Consider the following 16,833-nt stretch of genomic DNA (forward strand, 5'->3'; position numbering starts at 1 on the left):
ATTGTGCACTTAGTATAAGACTATATAGAGGTAAATTCCTCAGATGTTAATCTAACAATATTGTAATGTAATACTTTTTTTCACCACAGGATGGTTCCCTCATTGTAATGAGTTAAACTCTTTTGGCCACATTTTCAAAAATAGTCTCTAAACTTCCATATGCAAAATTGTGCGCACACACATTTTCCCACCTGTCTGGACACTGCCATGTTCATGTACAAGTCAGGTGTGTGTGTACACCTGATTTGCACAAAACTCTTTATTAAGGTGCAACACAGACTTCAATTACAGATACCAGCTTTGTCAAATCACCTGTCCACTTCCACACATCCACCATTGCACCTTCTTCCAGGCTGAAACTTACACATGGAGTGCCTTTTCTAAAAGGATCTGCAGGGCCTCTACTCCCTTTTTTCAAATCCAACCTCAAGTCCCACTCTTCTGTGGCACCTGCAAGAAAGGAGAGGTTGAGGGGTGGCCTTTGTAAGAGGGTGCAGTTGGGCCCCACTGGCTTCTGCCCATGCTGCACCCACAAACTAGCCAGAGACCTCTGCATTGGTGCAATCAGCCATGCTCTTACAGTTTACTTTCCCACAACCTTCTAGCTACAGACAGCTTCAGTGTCACAGCCCCAGGAACTAATAACTCGTGCAGCGAGCAGAGAGGCGTGCTCTCTCTAACTCCTCCCTTTCCTTCTCCCCCTTGCTTCTTTCCTGCCAGCATTTATGTAGCCTGTCATAAATATAAAGGGAAGGGTAAAGCCCTTTAAAATCCCTCCTGGCCGGAGGAAAAATCCTCTCACCTGTAAAGGGTTAAGAAGCTAAAGGTAACCTCGCTGGCACCTGACCGAAATGACCAATGGGGAGACAAGATACTTTCAAAAGCTGGGAGGAGAGAGAGAAACAAAGGGTCTGGGTCTGTCTATATGCTGCTTTTGCCGGGGATAGACCAGGAATGGAGTCTTAGAACTTTAGTAAGTAATCTAGCTAGGTATGTGTTAGATTATGATTTCTTTAAATGGCTGAGAAAAAAATTGTGCTGAATAGAATGACTATTTCTGTCTGTGTCTTTTTTGTAACTTAAGGTTTTGCCTAGAGGGATTCTCTGTTTTGAATCTAATTACCCTGTAAGGTATCTACCATCCTGATTTTAGAGGGGTAATTCCTTTACTTCTATTTACTTCTATTTCTATTAAAAGTCTTCTTGTAAGAAAACTGAATGCTTTTTCATTGTTCTCAAATCCAAGGGTTTGGGTCTGTGGTCACCTATACAAATTGGTGAGGATTTTTAACAAACCTTTCCCAGGAAGTGGGGTGCAAGTGTTGGAAGGATTTTGGGGGGGAAAGACATGTCCAAACTACGTTTCCCAGTAAACCCAGTTAGAGTTTGGTGGTGGCAGTGGATATTCCAAGGACAAAGGATAAAATTAATTTGTACCTTGGGGAAGTTTTAACCGAAGCTGGTAAAAGTAAGCTTAGGAGGTTTTCATGCAGATCCCCACATCTGTACCCTAGAGTTCAGAGTGGGGGAGGAACCTTGACATAGCCCCTTGCTAAGAAGGCCAGCGGCTGTTCCCCCTTTGCCAATCAGGCCTGAGCTTACTCAGCCAGCTCCAATTCCCCTTTCTTGATTGGAGCTGGTGTGACAGAGGCCTGGCTCAGGGCTCCTTAGCCAGCACCCTGTCACAGCCTTGCACAGATGAAATGAACTTTCTCTATTAAAATGTATATAATGTTGTGAGCTGGCACCCCAGCATGTCAGTGCCCCCCTTTGGACAGACAGGGCACGGTGAAGAGTCTGCTCAGATCAGAGGGGTGGTCAGTTTCCCTTTCTCATCTGAGTCTTTATAGTCCTGTTCTGGAGGCAAGGACCTTAATTTCTGTCCCACTGAGCTTCCCTTTGTTTGGCAGGGATTATCTGGCCCTCACCCTCAAGGAGCCTGAAACTCCTTTGGCTCTTTAGTCTCCTTAAGGTATAGGTAGGGGAATCCAGGCCCGCCCGCCTGCCCACCCACTCCACTGGGTTCCGGTTCAGGGCCCTCATTCTGCCACAAGTCTTCCTCTGTGTCCTGAGCTTACTACCTCCTTGGTTCTTTAGGCTTCTACAGCCTGTGGCTCTGGTCATCCCTTCTCTGGGTCATTGTCACTCTGGGGCAGCGTCTCACCAGCTTAGTGATAGAACCCTCATTCTCTGACCTGTTGGTTCCTCTGCTTTGCAGCTTTTATTTTCCCAGCTGCTCTGAGGCTGCCAATCAGCATCAGCTGGCAGTTCCTACATTAACCCCTTGGTTGCCAAGCCTGCCTGGGGTCGATGCATCCCATGACAAACGTATCTAAAAAATCTACATATTTCTCACCTGAAACTCTCACCATTCCTAAATTGTTTACTTTTAGTCCCTGATCCATTAGTATGGATTGCAAAGGTGAACCTCTTTGCCCATCTTGAGCACTAATTGAAGTCAATGGGGTTGTGTGGAGATTCAGGGGTCTCCCCAAAAAGAACAACTTGCATGAGGAGGGCCTTAGAGTCTAAACTTTTTGGGACGGGGACTCCCTCTTCCTTGATATTTGTACAGTGCCTAGCATGATAGGTCCCCAGTCCTGACTGGAGTATTTGACTGCAACCATGGTAGAAATTATATGGGTGTAAATTAAGAGATGATATTTTGAAATTTGGCCCTTCATCAAGATTTTTTTTTAAATAGAGAATGGGCTACATTTTCAAAACATGACACTAAAGTTTCACCTACAAAGTATGTGAACATGTTAGCACGTGTATGTTTAGAAAACAGGTATATGCAAGCACAAGCAGGTATCTGTTGGTGCAATTGCCCATTTTGTTTATAAAAATGTCTTTATATATGGATGCAGCATAGAGCCTGAGTCTTGAAAATTTAACTCTGTGTGTGTGTGTGTATGTGTATGTATGTATATATATATATATATATATGTTTGACCTGCATTAGTTATCATTTTTATAAATGTGGGGATGATGTTATAAATTAAACGTATGAATGGTAGAAGTGTATTGTGATCTGGCACTCCCAAACAAGTGAGAAGAAATTAATACAAAGATGTATCTATTTCATAAGATGTTTATACAGTATGCATGCTAAGATGTACATTTAAATGTGTCCAGTTCTTTTATTAAAGTTACATAATTGTGGTATTTTTTTACTTCATTACTGTATAGTTTCCAACAATTAAAACTAGAAAAATTAATTTGTTCACTATAAAAGTGCCATAGTAATTTTTGCTTTATATCATATAGAGGAACTGATATATAGTTGTGTCCAGGTTTTATACTGAAATACTATAAAATTTCTCAGCTGTAGAAATGTTTTCAGTAGATTCTGAGAACAAATATTTGCAGTAGATTTGTAGAGATGTTTCTTGGCTGCAGTTGTAGAAAGTGTGGTGATAAGCAAAATTATGACAATAATACTACTGACAATAGTTAATATCATGACAGAAAAAGTGGCAATAACCTCTGTCCCCATCATTTTAATTCGCATGGTCCCATTTATCACCTCCTTCCTATGACATTACACTGATTCATGCTTGTGACTAAAAATAAGTTTAGCTGATTACCAAGCACTGATGTTTTAGAGCTAGATGGCTTAAGTGACTTGTAATGGAGCACTGAGAGTGAAATCCTGACTCCACTGAAGTTGATGGGAACTTTGCCATTGACTTCAATGAACCACGATTTCACCCTGAGCCTTTTACCTTGAAGTCACTGACCCATGAAGCTGTGATAAAAAATTGCTCCTTCAAGCACATTAGTGGAGCAATGTAGGAAAATGTGCCTTTGCTTTGCACTTCTTAAATTTAGAAATGAAGTTCAATCCCTGTGCTCTAAATCTGCTATCTTTCACAATTAGTAACTGTCTTTTAAAAGTTTTTTTAATTGTTTATAGCTAAAATATTGTCATCTATAAAATGTGTTTTTGCCTATGTAGATACAGATATTCGTGTGCTTATCTGATAACGTCAAAATAGTTGTAATTATGTAATAATCACTCTGTTTCTTCTCAAAGGGTTTCACGTTTGGCAAAGCTGGAGAGATCCTTACAATGAGGCTTCGATTCATGGCATTTAAAGCAATGCTTAGACAGGTAAGGTTAATATGTATTTAGCTTTCCAGAGTTTTATATATCCGTGTTTAGGTGTTTAAAATACCTTTAAAGTTTCAAGTCATCCTATGACCTTGTTTGCACAAACAATTGCACTGATTTATTTAAATTATTTTTAGAAACTGATTTAAATAATTAAGTGCAATCCCCTTGTGTGGATACTCAAATAAGTTTAAGAAAGACTTGCATTGATTTTTAGCTCAGGTCATATGAGGCACTTTTGAACCAATTTAAGAGTGTCTGCACAAGGGGTCTGGCTTATTTAGTTAAATCAGAGCAGCTTTTGAGTGTTGACATGGCCTAACGGTATGACTCAGAGCTAGGGTGACCAGATAGTAACTGTGAAAAATCAGGACAAGAAGTGTGGGGTAGTAGGCACCTATATAAGACAAAGCCCCAAATATTGGGACTGTCCCTATTTTATAGGGACATTTGGTCACTCTACTCAGAGCATAATGTGCACTCTAGGAGCCTGATTCTGAAATTCAGACTCTTGTTCTAAGTATGAAGTTTTGCAACTCCAGATAAATGCACCTACATATTAGGATCCACAATTAATTATTGTCACAGATGATAAAATGTACACATCTGACTGCACTCACAAAAGTAGAGACTGAGTCAAGGCCTTCTTAAAAGTTAGGCCCAATAAGTGGAGAAATCCTATGGAACTCCCATATTACAGAAGTCATTGTATCAGTTCATAGAATAGCAGGAGGCCTAATGCCATCTGGAGATACTGGTGATAGCATGCTGAGCAGCAGGACTTTTTAAAAACGGAAAGCATGCACTCCCACTGTACCAGCCTCCAGTTCCTAGCCAATGAGCAGCAAGGAGAAGGACCCTGCCTATGCCCTTTATCTGCCATGCCAGCCCTTTTTGATTGTGTTGGGTTCTGCTAGTTTCACCCTTTGTATTCAGAAGGCACTGCCTGCAGCTTTCTGACAGCTTTGAACACAGATGTACTGGAGGTAAGGGATTCCCTGTAAGCTCTCCCTATTCTAATGCATCTGCTCAAAGGCAGCCAAAATTTGGACCTATATATTTTTTTTTTTTTCTGTTGCTGCCACCTTCATCTGTTGTTTTTTCTCATAGTTGCTTCCCTTTAAGCTCACCCCTTCCTCATCCCAGTCACTTCAGCAAGCTTTTTCCACAGCACCCCACTCATCTGAATGTGCAGTGAACTTCAAGGGCTACCTGGAACCGTATTAAATTGTAACTTGCGTAGGCAGTTTATTTTTATCTCTTTTTTTAAATTTAATTTAATTTTTTTTAAAGCAAAAGCAATGTAAAGCTAATGTTTGTTCTATACAGGGTTATATACTTTTAAACAAAAAAGTCAGGAAATGTAAAAGTTAAGCTTCTCACAGTAATTTTAGCTCATACACATTATTACTAGAGCTGAATGAATAATGATTTTTCTGGCCAAAACTGAATTTTCATTCAGGTTGAACAAAACCTTTCATACATTGTTTCAAAATGACATTTCAAAATGAAATAGTTTTTGACATTTTCATTCCTCTCCCATTGTTTATTCATCTGAAACTATTCAATGAATTTGACTTGTATTAGTGAATAGTGTCCATCACCCTAAAAAAACCTGGTTACCGACCTGTATTGTAACTGTAGTTTTTGGTGAATTTACTATTTGACTGAAAATTTTCTTCCAACTGTAATCATTACACAAATGCACCACATCTTGCAAATAGTGCAATCATATGACTACAGTTATGCACGTGCTTCAAGTGATTCAAGATCAGGAATTTGTTTTCAATTAATTAATATGTAATGTGGATGAAATGTTCCTATGAAAATTTAACTTTTACATTTTCTGACTTTTCTGGTGTTTAAGTATCACCTTAATCTTGCATTAGTATGTTTTTCCAGTTAACTCAGGAGCGATCACCTTCAAAGTGCTTTAAAATCATTACCTAATTAATACCCTAAACACATTAACCCATATTGCTTCAGAGATATAAAAGAATATGATTGATTAGCCCTTTCTGCAGAATGTAGTAGGGTACTGTTTTCAAGTTTTGGTACAGGTGTTCTAATTAATTTTCTAGCTCCGCATAGACCTATTACAGATGTTCTGACACCACAAAGACTTGCCAGCAGCATTCAAAATTCAGAGACTTTTCAGGGCAGACTCATCTTGTGTTTTGTAGATGTCACAGCAGTTTATTATATGGTAAACCACCTAACAGACTTGTCTTAGCTACTTCAGAGAAGAAATGCCACATTAATCTGAGTTAATAATCTTTTTAATAGTCTTTACATTCAGTGAGACTGTCAATTTCAAACTATACTCATCAAGGTGGCAAATTTCATAACTTAATATTCTGTGTTGACCTGATTACCAAAAATAAATCATGCCCAATCCATTTACATAGATGATACCTGCTGAAATTGCAGTTTGCATGAGAAAACACAATGCTATTGTCAGTGTAAATTACTGGCATTTACAGCTTCAATTAATTTACTCATCTTGAGTTATAAAATATTTGCACTCTGACACGTTTATTACACAATCAGGGCTAAGAAACTGATTAAATCCAAAGAACGAAAACTCCATACACTCCTCTTATAATCCAAATTGAAATTAATGATCTTTTTGCAGCCCAAATTTTTCATTTGTTTTATTTGCAGTTTATGGAAAGTAAACTATAGTTTTTCAGATCCTAGTAAACATGTTTTCATGTCATTTTGTAGGACATCAGCTGGTTTGATGACCCTAAAAACAGCACTGGGGCATTAACTACAAGACTTGCTAATGATGCCTCACAAGTGAAAGGAGTATGTAATATACTTTGTTTTGGCATTTTTCAAGTTTGGGTTGACATATAGTAATGTTGCACTATGGATTTTTATTTGCTTCATGGCAATCCTAATTTGGTGACAACTGAAAACTTATTATTTATTGAAAGGTTTTGGGTGTCACACCAATGTATTTTATAATGATAGATAACATGATATATATTTACAATATAATATTCTAGTAAACTATTAGTGCTTATAGTCTTATTACTGTTCTGTGCTGTTATCTCCCCTATGAATCCAATTAATCATGAATTTATTTATTCAATGAGTCTGTTTAAAGTTATCTATCTAATCTCATTGTGTGTTTGGGTATGTAGCACCTATGACCATAGCATCTAAGGCTCCAATCCAACAAAACATTTAAGGTTGTGCTTGACTTTAAGGATTTTAGTAGTCAGTGTTTTCAGTGGAACTACTCACATGCTTAAAAGTTAAGCATATGTTTAAGTGTTTTGCTGTATTGGGATTTAAGTGATTGGAAAAAATGGTTAGTCCAAATTTCCTCTCCATCAGTTAGGCAATTGCATGTTCCTGGCAGATTTGAAGTTATAGTTGTAAATGCAAAAATATGAGATTTATAAACTCCCTGTTCAGCCTTTTTAGCGGAGTTTATAAATTACAGTTTAGAATCTGAAGTGATCATGGAAACTGGAGAAAGAAATGGATCAGCAGCAGAAGACAATGGAAGAAGGCGATCTAGACGGTGGAGTGATCTTCCAAAGGATATGCAGAAACTCCAACTTTGGAGAAATGTAGAACTAGCCTAGATAATACTTTGGGGAATAATCCTGGTTTATAGAGATGGTCTAGTTCAAAAGTATTTTTCATGTCTAATTTCTATGTTGTTGCTTTATAAAAAATTATGGAATACAGTTGTTTTATTTGGGTTTTGTTGTTCCAGGCTACAGGTGCCAGACTGGCTTTAATTACCCAAAACATAGCTAACCTTGGAACTGGAATTGTTATATCATTCGTCTATGGCTGGCAGCTGACCCTTTTGATTTTAGCCATTGTGCCAGTCATTGCCATAGCAGGAATCATTGAAATGAAAATATTTTCTGGACATGCAAAAAAGGATAAAGAAGAACTGGAAGCTGCAGGAAAGGTGGGTTCCAGTGAAGTTCATCTCTTTTTATATTCTACTGTACAGTCATGTTTAACAGGGCTTAGTAATGGATCAAGAATATATTCATTCTTAGGGAAGTTGAACTCTGCATTGTTGTATTCTATCCTTTTTATATGTTGATGTATCTGCTAGATATGGAGCTGAAAACATCTACTATTGATATTATTTACATTGTGGTAACACCCAGAATATGTTAAGCTCTTAGGAGCACATACCTCTTCTTTCTTTTCTTTATTTTTTGTGCTTCCTTTCTTTTCTAGCCTCTTGCTTTTTTAGTTTCATCTCTCTTCAGCTTGCCACATATCTCCCCTTTTTTCCATCTTACCTCTGTGAAACTGTATGTACATCTTCACCAAGCAAGAATATATGATAGTGACAGTGTAACTAATACTGCCCACCGGTTCCTCTTTTCATTCTGTCTTTTCCTGGGTGGAAAAGGAAAACAAAAATTGAAGAAAGGGTTTAAAGAAATATTTGAAAGGAAAAGTTGAAAGAGGTGGGAGTAACTTCATGCCAAAACTCCTTTGGGAACAGGGCAGCCACTGCATAAGCTAAAAGACACATCGATCTTAGCCAAGGCTGTAGCAGGCTCATCAATCTGTAGCTGATCTAGCTGCCACCAGAGAGGCACAAAGTGCCACACCAAGCAGGCATGGGTTACATATTTTCCCCTAGCTGAGGAAGTGTGTCCCGAGCTTCAGAGACTTCCCAGTTGATATCCCGAATGAGCCACCACTTGTAATGCCACTCCACCGGCCACTCGGCTCAAGATGTTTTGAGGTCCCACCTAACACATCTTTCAGTGATTTCAGCTCTCAGTGATTGCAGCTACTCGGAGACACTGCCCCATAGCAGGTCTAATGCTTAGACCTGGTTTTCAGTGATTTCAGCTCTACTGATCTGCAACAAAAGACTCTAAATTGAGTCTTAATCAGCTCTGTCATTACACAATGGAGAAGGGGAGGGTCAAATGGTGTCCAGGACCCTTAAGCAGAGCCCACACCACAATGTACAAAAATCTGACCACACCCTCTCTCATATCTACTAGATTTTGGCACTCCCAGCTTAGTAAGTGCAGTTCAGTTGAGGATGAACCCCGCAATCAGGGCATGCCAAGTACAGTTCTGCTGCCTTTGATTCACACAACAAGGATAACAAGCCTTTATTACCCCTGCACCCAATAACAAAGTGACTTGCAATCCAACACCCACCAAAAGTGGTCATTTGGGCAAAGCAGCTTTATCCTGCTGCTCACCTACACAGAGTAGATAAGTCCATGCAAACAAGGTCAGCTCCGAGAGTCCTCTTCCCCAGCTCATCACTAGATGTCAGGGGAGAGCTCATTCAGACCCTGCTTACAAATGCATAAACCAGAAAGAAAACTCAGAACTGAAGATGAGTTTACAGGGTTGGCAGGTAGAAAAAATATATATATTTTTACTTCTAAGCTGACCAAATTTGACCGGGAGTGTTTGAAAGATAAAGCCCCATTAATGCATTTTTTTAGAGTGACTTCTCAGAGAAGCCCTTCAAAGAGGTGCAAATTTCCAATAGGCCCCTTTGCATAGGATACTGATATTGGACTTGGCTGCCTAAATTTTTGTTTTAGATATGAGCCTGTTGTGTAACACTTTCAGTTTCTAGCCCTTACTGTTAAACTATTTGTCACTACATATTCTTATGTCTAGTTGATCTAGGCAATTATGCTTTTGTTTAGGGAAAAAGACTCCAATGATGGAATGTACCAGTTAAACTGTAGCTTTTATCGTCCATTGTCTTATCCAGCTGAAGGATGAAAGTTAAATACACACATTTCAGTTATCTTTTGTTTACTGTAGGAGGCCTATGATATGAGCCCTGAAGTCTTCAGTGGGTTACTAAGCATTTGTCACTGAATGTGATGGGATGTGGTCATCCCATCTCAAAAAACATATATTGGAATTGGAAAAAGTACAGAAAAGGGCAACAAAAATTATTAGGAGTATGGAACAGCTTCCATATGAGGAGAGATTAATTAAACTGGAACTTTTCAGCTTGAAAAAGACTACTTGGGGGGGATATGATAGAGGTCTATAAAATCATGACTGGTGTGGAGAAAGTAAATAAAGAAGTGTTATTTACTCCTTCGCATAACACATGAACTAAGTGTCCCCAAATGAAATTAGTAGGCAGCAGGTTTAAAACAAACAAAAGGAAGTATTTCTTCACACAACCCACAGTCAACCTGTGGAACTCTTTGCCAGAGGATGTTGTGAAGGCCAAGACTATAACAGCGTTCAAAAAAGAACTAGATAAGTTCATGGAGGATAGGTCCATCAATGACTATTAGCCAGGATGGGTAGGGATGGTGTCCCTAGCCTCGGTTTGCCAGAAGCTGGGAATGGGCAACAGGGAATGAATCACTTGATGATAACCTGTTCTGTTCATTCCTTCTGAAGCATCTGGCATTGGCCACTGTCAGAAGACAGGAATAGATGGACCTTTGGTCTGACCCAGTATGGCCATTCTTATATTTCGACTTTTGATACAAGAAGTCGTGTTCATATTAAATTTCCCTTAATAAACTATAGATTCCTGGTGGGATTTTCAAAAGCGTCTAGGGGACTAATCAGCCAAGTCCCCTTTCAATAGATGTTGGGTGCCTAAGTCCTTTAGCCACTTACGAAAATCCCACCCGGTTTTATTTATTAGCCTCCAGAGAAGATTTTCAAAGGCACAAAGTCAATAGGAGTTAGGTGCCAAACTGCCATTTGTGCCTTTGAAAAGCTTCCCTAATTTTTTGAAAGTGAGTAGTAATATTGGATATCCAATTTGGGACTCTTTCAACAAGGTTGATTTTTCAGAAAATTCTGAGCATCTACCTTCTGAAAATCAGGCTGTGTAGAAGAGAGCACTCATACTCACTAGTTACTATCGAGAATTTAATTCTGTGATTTTTATAGCATTTATCCCAAGCTCTTTTTACCAGGTCAGAATTAGAAATTGCAGTGTGACCTTATTTTTCTGTTAATGAGCATATGCTCTCTATTACAGATTGCTACTGAAGCCATTGAAAATATTCGAACTGTTGTTACTTTGAGCCAGGAAAGAAAATTTGAATTTATGTATGGACAAAATTTGCAAGGACCATATAGGTAATAGATATAATTTTTTTTAAAAAATCATACTTTTTGTTTTAGAATTGAATGTAAATTTTCACTAATAGACTAAAACAATTTATTCTCTGCTGGTGTATCACAAAATCTCCTATGTCAAACCTAGTTAACAATATACAATATATTTCGCTTCAAACAAACACAAGCAATCGTAACCATAGTTGTTTCTGTTCTTTACTTTAAATGAGATTTTTCTTTTTACACTCTCTATGGTGGTATTGGTGTTTGCTGTTGCAGTACCTGGTATGTCCTCATCAGTTTTACTTCTCTTGAAACTATGTTCTGGAAATTGAGCATTTCATTTAGCAATTCTTGCAATTAGGAGTCCTGTTTTTTGTGTGCGTTTGTGCACTTCTACATTGTATTCGTAGGCAAAACTCTTATTAAAGCCAGTGGAATTTTGCATTGGTAAGGACTGAAGGAGCAAGTTCCAAAATTGTATAGTAATTTCAATAGTAGATCACTGAGCAGTTAAGTTATTTCATCAGCCTAACAATACAGGCGATATAAAGCATCATATTACGTTTGACATAAAGGTTTGGTTGGTGCTCAAGGCAAAACAAAGAACAGTATATTGCTCTACTAGGATTAGTTTTGCTCTCTGCAGAATCAGGACTTGTTAATGATTTTCTTCGTGTGCTGCGAGGTTGTACAATTTCAAAAATATGTTTAATTAAAAGCCTTGAAACTGGTAATCATACCATGAATTGTAAAATAATTTTAACACAATAGCGTTCAGACTCTATAGGATAGGACAACAATTGCTCCTGTCAGATGTGTTTGGGATCACAGGTAACGTGATTTCTTCCCCTACCCTCATCTTTTGATTTTTTTTTTTTTTTGCAGGTAGATGGGATCCTAAAACATACAAGAATTCTCTTTTTAGGGCCCAGTCCTGCAGGAGGTTGGGGAATGACCTCATCCCAAAGTAATGAAAGTGAAGGGCTCTCAGCATCTTCTCAGACATAACTGTATTTTACTTTTAGTATTTATGTATATATTATAACACTACTCATTCTTTGTTACAGAAATTCTGTGAAGAAGGCACATATCTTTGGATTTAGTTTTGGCCTTACACAAGCAATTATGTATTTTACTTATGCTGGATGTTTTCGGTTTGGTGCCTATCTAGTGGGAAATGGATACATGGAGTTTAAAAGTGTGTTTTTGTAAGTGTCTTTTTGCAATTTCTTTTTGTCCATACAGGGGAAGGTGTTTATATATTGGGGGATAATCTTATGAAGGTAAAAGCAGGAGGACTAGAAGAACAATACATAGACCATTGTTAGTCTACATACTGACCTGCAGCACTGGCCTTCATCTTGAATTAGGATCGATAACTTGTGTTATCTTTCCAAGTTGCAATGCTCCTAGTAAACATGTCAACTGGGCCCTTCATTTAATTATATATGGAATGCTGGTAGACATTGGTATAGCTCTCAATTTGCCTTGTCTCAAATGTTGTGTACTGGCTTTTAAGGAAGGACTAAATAGAAATAGTTCAGGGAGTATTTTGAAATTATGGCTAATACTTAACATGTTATAATTTTGGCTTCAGTAGTCAGCCTTTCTGATGTCAGTGAAGTGCCTACAGGCCCCAAATGAGATTGGAGCCCTATTATGCTAGATGCTATACGTGGCTAGCTAGAGTCTCTATCAGAGTGTTTGTAGTCAAAAAATAGAAAAGACAAAAAAGGCATGTGAGGAAAGTATTATCAGTATCCCCATTTTACAGGTGGGGCACTGAGAGCTCATATGGTGTAGATTCTGCAAGTGCCCCTGCTCTTGGTTGCTGCAGTGCACACCTACATGCAAGATCAGGGTCTGAGTGACTTGGTGTGACAGGGTGGGACTCACCATGCTAGTGTCTCCTGCTGATCATCTTGTGGATCAGCTCCACAGGTCAGTACACCAACTCTCAGTGGTGTCTCACCTGCTGTCACTTCTCCTCCTGGACCCGTATTGCTCCAAGGACCACAGCATCCTTTTCAGGTCACAGCCTTCTGACTGTGCCATACTCTGCACCTCCCCTTTCCAGGGGCCAGTTCTGCAATCCAACTGTCCAGCCACTTCCTCAGTGGTCAGGGGCGGGGGAACCCAGGCCTGCCCACTACTCCAGGTCCTGGCCCAGGGACACCGTAGATGGCAGCCATGTGCTGCGTCCCCTCCAACCACTCAGTACATGTCCCTGGGCTACTTCCCCAGCACCGTCTTCACCCTTATCTCAGGGCCTCTGCGTGCCAGTCTTAGCAGTCAGCCAGGAGCTCTCTCTCACTTCTCTGTCCAGGGTGCTAGCTTTCTTCCACCTGTAAAGCAGTCAGTTTTCTCTCCTTGAGCTCCAGGGAGCAACTGACCCTGTTATGCCCTACAGCTTTTCTTATATGGGCTGCCAGGTCCTGATTGACTGCCCCTCACTCCATTAACCCCTTACAGGTCAGTGTTTGTGTGTGTGTGTGTGGGGGGGAATGCCCCATCAGACACCCTTCCCCTTAAGACAAACTGCCTTGGGCAGGAGAATTACCTTCCTTGCTTTCCCCACAGCTGTGTCCATAGGACATGCCTCTCCTGCCTCAGATTTCCTACCAGGAGGAGCAACTTGCCATTCTGCTCCATGATGTCTCTGACTTTCCCTCTGCCTTGTTTTGTGCTATCCGCAAGGCCTGTTCGGTGGCTTTCAGTTTCTCCCATAACACCTAGCCCTGGCTCTGCACGCTCTCCCAGCACAACTTCTTCCAAGGTCTAAGTCCCTACTACAGCTTGTCCTGCTTAAGTGTGGGTTCCCTTGTCTGTCTGGGTCCTCTCCGTCCCAGTCATCTTATCCACCCTCTCCTTAGCACCTCCTGCTGGGCATGGGAGATTGCTCCCTGCCCAATCACCACCACCACCACCTGATCTAGCCTGGTGTGACCTAGGGTGCCTAGGGAAGCCCTCCCTGGAAATGCCAAGGTCAGGACTGGCTGCAAAAGGGAGAGCAGATATTCCCAAGACTGGTGGGTAACACTGAAGTCAAACTGCCCAACCTGTCATCAACTGTGCTTCTGATCCCCCACACTGGTTATCAAGAAGCAAAAAAAGAAATCGCACAGCCCCCTTTATTGCATTCCAGTTCTCTGGCTTCCAATCAGCACCTACGTCCAGTACAGTGAGAAGTTATTTAAACAACTTTGCTCACATATACAAAATGTTCTTCTGACCCCAGAGGGTTAGCTGTTACCAGGTCACTATGGGTTTGGATCTTACCAAAATACCATGCTGCCAGCCAATCCTTTAGTGTCTAAAACTAAAGGTTTATTGAAAAAAGCAAGAACAAGAAGAGAGGTTAAATGGTAAAAGTCACATACATACAGAAACTTCAAAGTCCATCAGGTTCCTAGCAGTACTGGTGAGTTTGCTGGCTTGAAAGTCCCTCTGGAATGGGACAGCTTGGATGGGTCATTCAGTCCTTTGTTCAGAGCTTCGTTTGTAGAAAGGTTACTCCAGAGCTAATAAGCAAGAATGAAGACAAGAAGAGGACTGAAGACAAAATGGAGAAGATGCAGCTGCCTTTTATAGTCCTTGCCATACAGCTTGGTTTCCTTTGGTCCAAACACAAGCTGCCCAGCACATGGCCTGGAAGCCTTAGTGTTCTGTCCATAGGTATGCCCCTGCATGCCTTGCTGAGTCATAAGGTGTATCCCTTGCTTTCTGTCAATAGGTCAATTGTATAGCTGATGTCCCTTGATGGGCTGTCAAGCAGGCAAAGCAGTGCTAATGCCAATCTGCCTGGGTGTGTCACAGCACAAGTTTGGAACTACAGACATACCATACATATAATTTACAATACAAGGGTGATACAAACACAAATGAGATTATCATACCTGGCAAATTATAATATTTTTGTAGATACTTTACATGGTATATCTGGCATAACCCATTGCAATTTTACAATATTACAATTATAATACATTCATAATATCCTAAAGTCTCCTGCAAATTCCATACAGTGTCACGCCTGGTTCCCAGGCATCCCTTTTCTATCCTGCCTTCTCCTAAAGGGGTAATACCTTCTTATATGGCCCTCTCATGGCACCAATAAGAAATTCTTTGCTTCCCTTTGGTCAGAGGCCTCCCATGGTCCTTCCATTGCTCAGGCCCTTCCCCTGGGTTAGCCTTGACCCTACCACTCAGGTCTGGGCACTCCCTCTGCAGGTACCTCTGTTGCCCACAGGTCCAACATGCCCATCCCCTCCCTGTTCACTTCAAAGGTGGGACTCTCCTGGACTGTTGCTCTTTCTCACTCTCTGCATAAGGCTTCTCTCTCCCATCCCAATAGGGGCAATTTCTCTTAAAGTGTCCCCTCCGTTCACAAGTGTAAGACTGTTCTGTTCAGGCTTCTAGCCTCCTGACCTGGAGCCTCGCTTCTTGCCCCAGGCCCTCTGGAGGATCTTGAGCAAATAACGCTGCTCTTTCAGGCATTCCTGCAAGTGTCTCTGTGCCTTCCACTGTTGCTGGTTCTCCAGGATCTGGCTCATTAGGGCCTGGATGCCCCTGGGTTACTTATCGCCCCCCTTTAGTGGGAGCAGCAACTCTGAAGTCCAGCCTGGGAAGGTACACCTGCCTTCCACCAAAAAGGCCTCCACACATGCAGCTCCATTGTCCTTTTGACCCAAGTGTCTCTGCTATAGCCTTTCCCACTTCCCTTGTATCAGGGGTGGCTGTCCAACATTATCTTAGTCTTTCACTCAGTCCCCTCCCCTCAGAGGCAACCATGTGCCCACATTTTCTACCATGTGTGACAGGGTGGGACTTACCATGCTAGCGCCTCCTGCTGGTAATCTTGCGGTTCATCTCCACAGGTCGGTACACCGACTCCCAGTGGTGTCTCGCCTGCCATCATTTCTCCTCCTGGACTCTTGTCACTCTAAGAACCATGGCATCCTCTTCAGGACACAGCCCTCCAGCCATGGCATACTCTGCACTCCCTCCTTCAGGGGGCCAGTACTGCAATCCAGCCACTTTCTCAATGGCAAGGGGGAGGGAGGAACCTGGGCCTGCCCATTACTCCAGGTCCCGGCCCAGCTGTGACCCTTCCAACCTCTCAATACATTTCCCTGGGAAACTTCCCCATGACCCCAGCATCTTCTTCACCCTTACTGCAGGGCTTCAATATGCCAGTCAGCCAGGAGCTCTCTCACACTCCTCTGTTCCTGCCAAGCACTGCTTTGTCAAGAGTGCTAGCTTTCTTCCACCTGCACAGCAGCCAATCCTCCCTCCTTGAGCTCCAGGGAGCAACTGACTCTGCAGCTCTTCTTATATGGGCCTGCCAGGCCCTGATTGACTGTGCCTCATAGCTCTACTCCTATTGGCTGCTTTTCACACAGCTTCCCTAGGGATCCATTAACCCCTCACAGGCCAGTGTGGGTGGATGCCCCATCACACTTGCCAACAGTCACCCAAGAGATCTGTGGTAGAGCCCTTAATTGAATCCACATCTATTGGGTGAAATCCAATGGGAAGTTTGCCAAAGATGGCAGTGGGACCAGCATTTTACCCCTGGAGGTGGATTACAATTAATATGTTGTCTTTCTAGACCTACCCCTAGTCTAGAAAAATAGATACCT

The 16,833-nt window shown here is 41.2% G+C and overlaps 1 protein-coding gene across 1 annotated transcript in view; it reads left to right on the forward strand.

The window, feature by feature from the left end:
- Positions 1 to 16,833, forward strand: part of ABCB1 (ATP binding cassette subfamily B member 1) — a 67,295-nt gene that overhangs the window by 38,840 nt on the left and 11,622 nt on the right. Inside the window, exons 19-23 of the mRNA XM_077809428.1 lie at positions 4,040 to 4,117; positions 6,845 to 6,928; positions 7,854 to 8,057; positions 11,112 to 11,212; positions 12,262 to 12,402. Of these exons, the coding sequence (XP_077665554.1) occupies positions 4,040 to 4,117; positions 6,845 to 6,928; positions 7,854 to 8,057; positions 11,112 to 11,212; positions 12,262 to 12,402 (608 nt within the window). The remainder of the gene's footprint in view (positions 1 to 4,039; positions 4,118 to 6,844; positions 6,929 to 7,853; positions 8,058 to 11,111; positions 11,213 to 12,261; positions 12,403 to 16,833) is intronic.

The sequence above is a fragment of the Eretmochelys imbricata genome, chromosome 2 (assembly GCF_965152235.1).
Source record: "Eretmochelys imbricata isolate rEreImb1 chromosome 2, rEreImb1.hap1, whole genome shotgun sequence".
Classification (NCBI taxonomy): domain Eukaryota; kingdom Metazoa; phylum Chordata; order Testudines; family Cheloniidae; genus Eretmochelys; species Eretmochelys imbricata.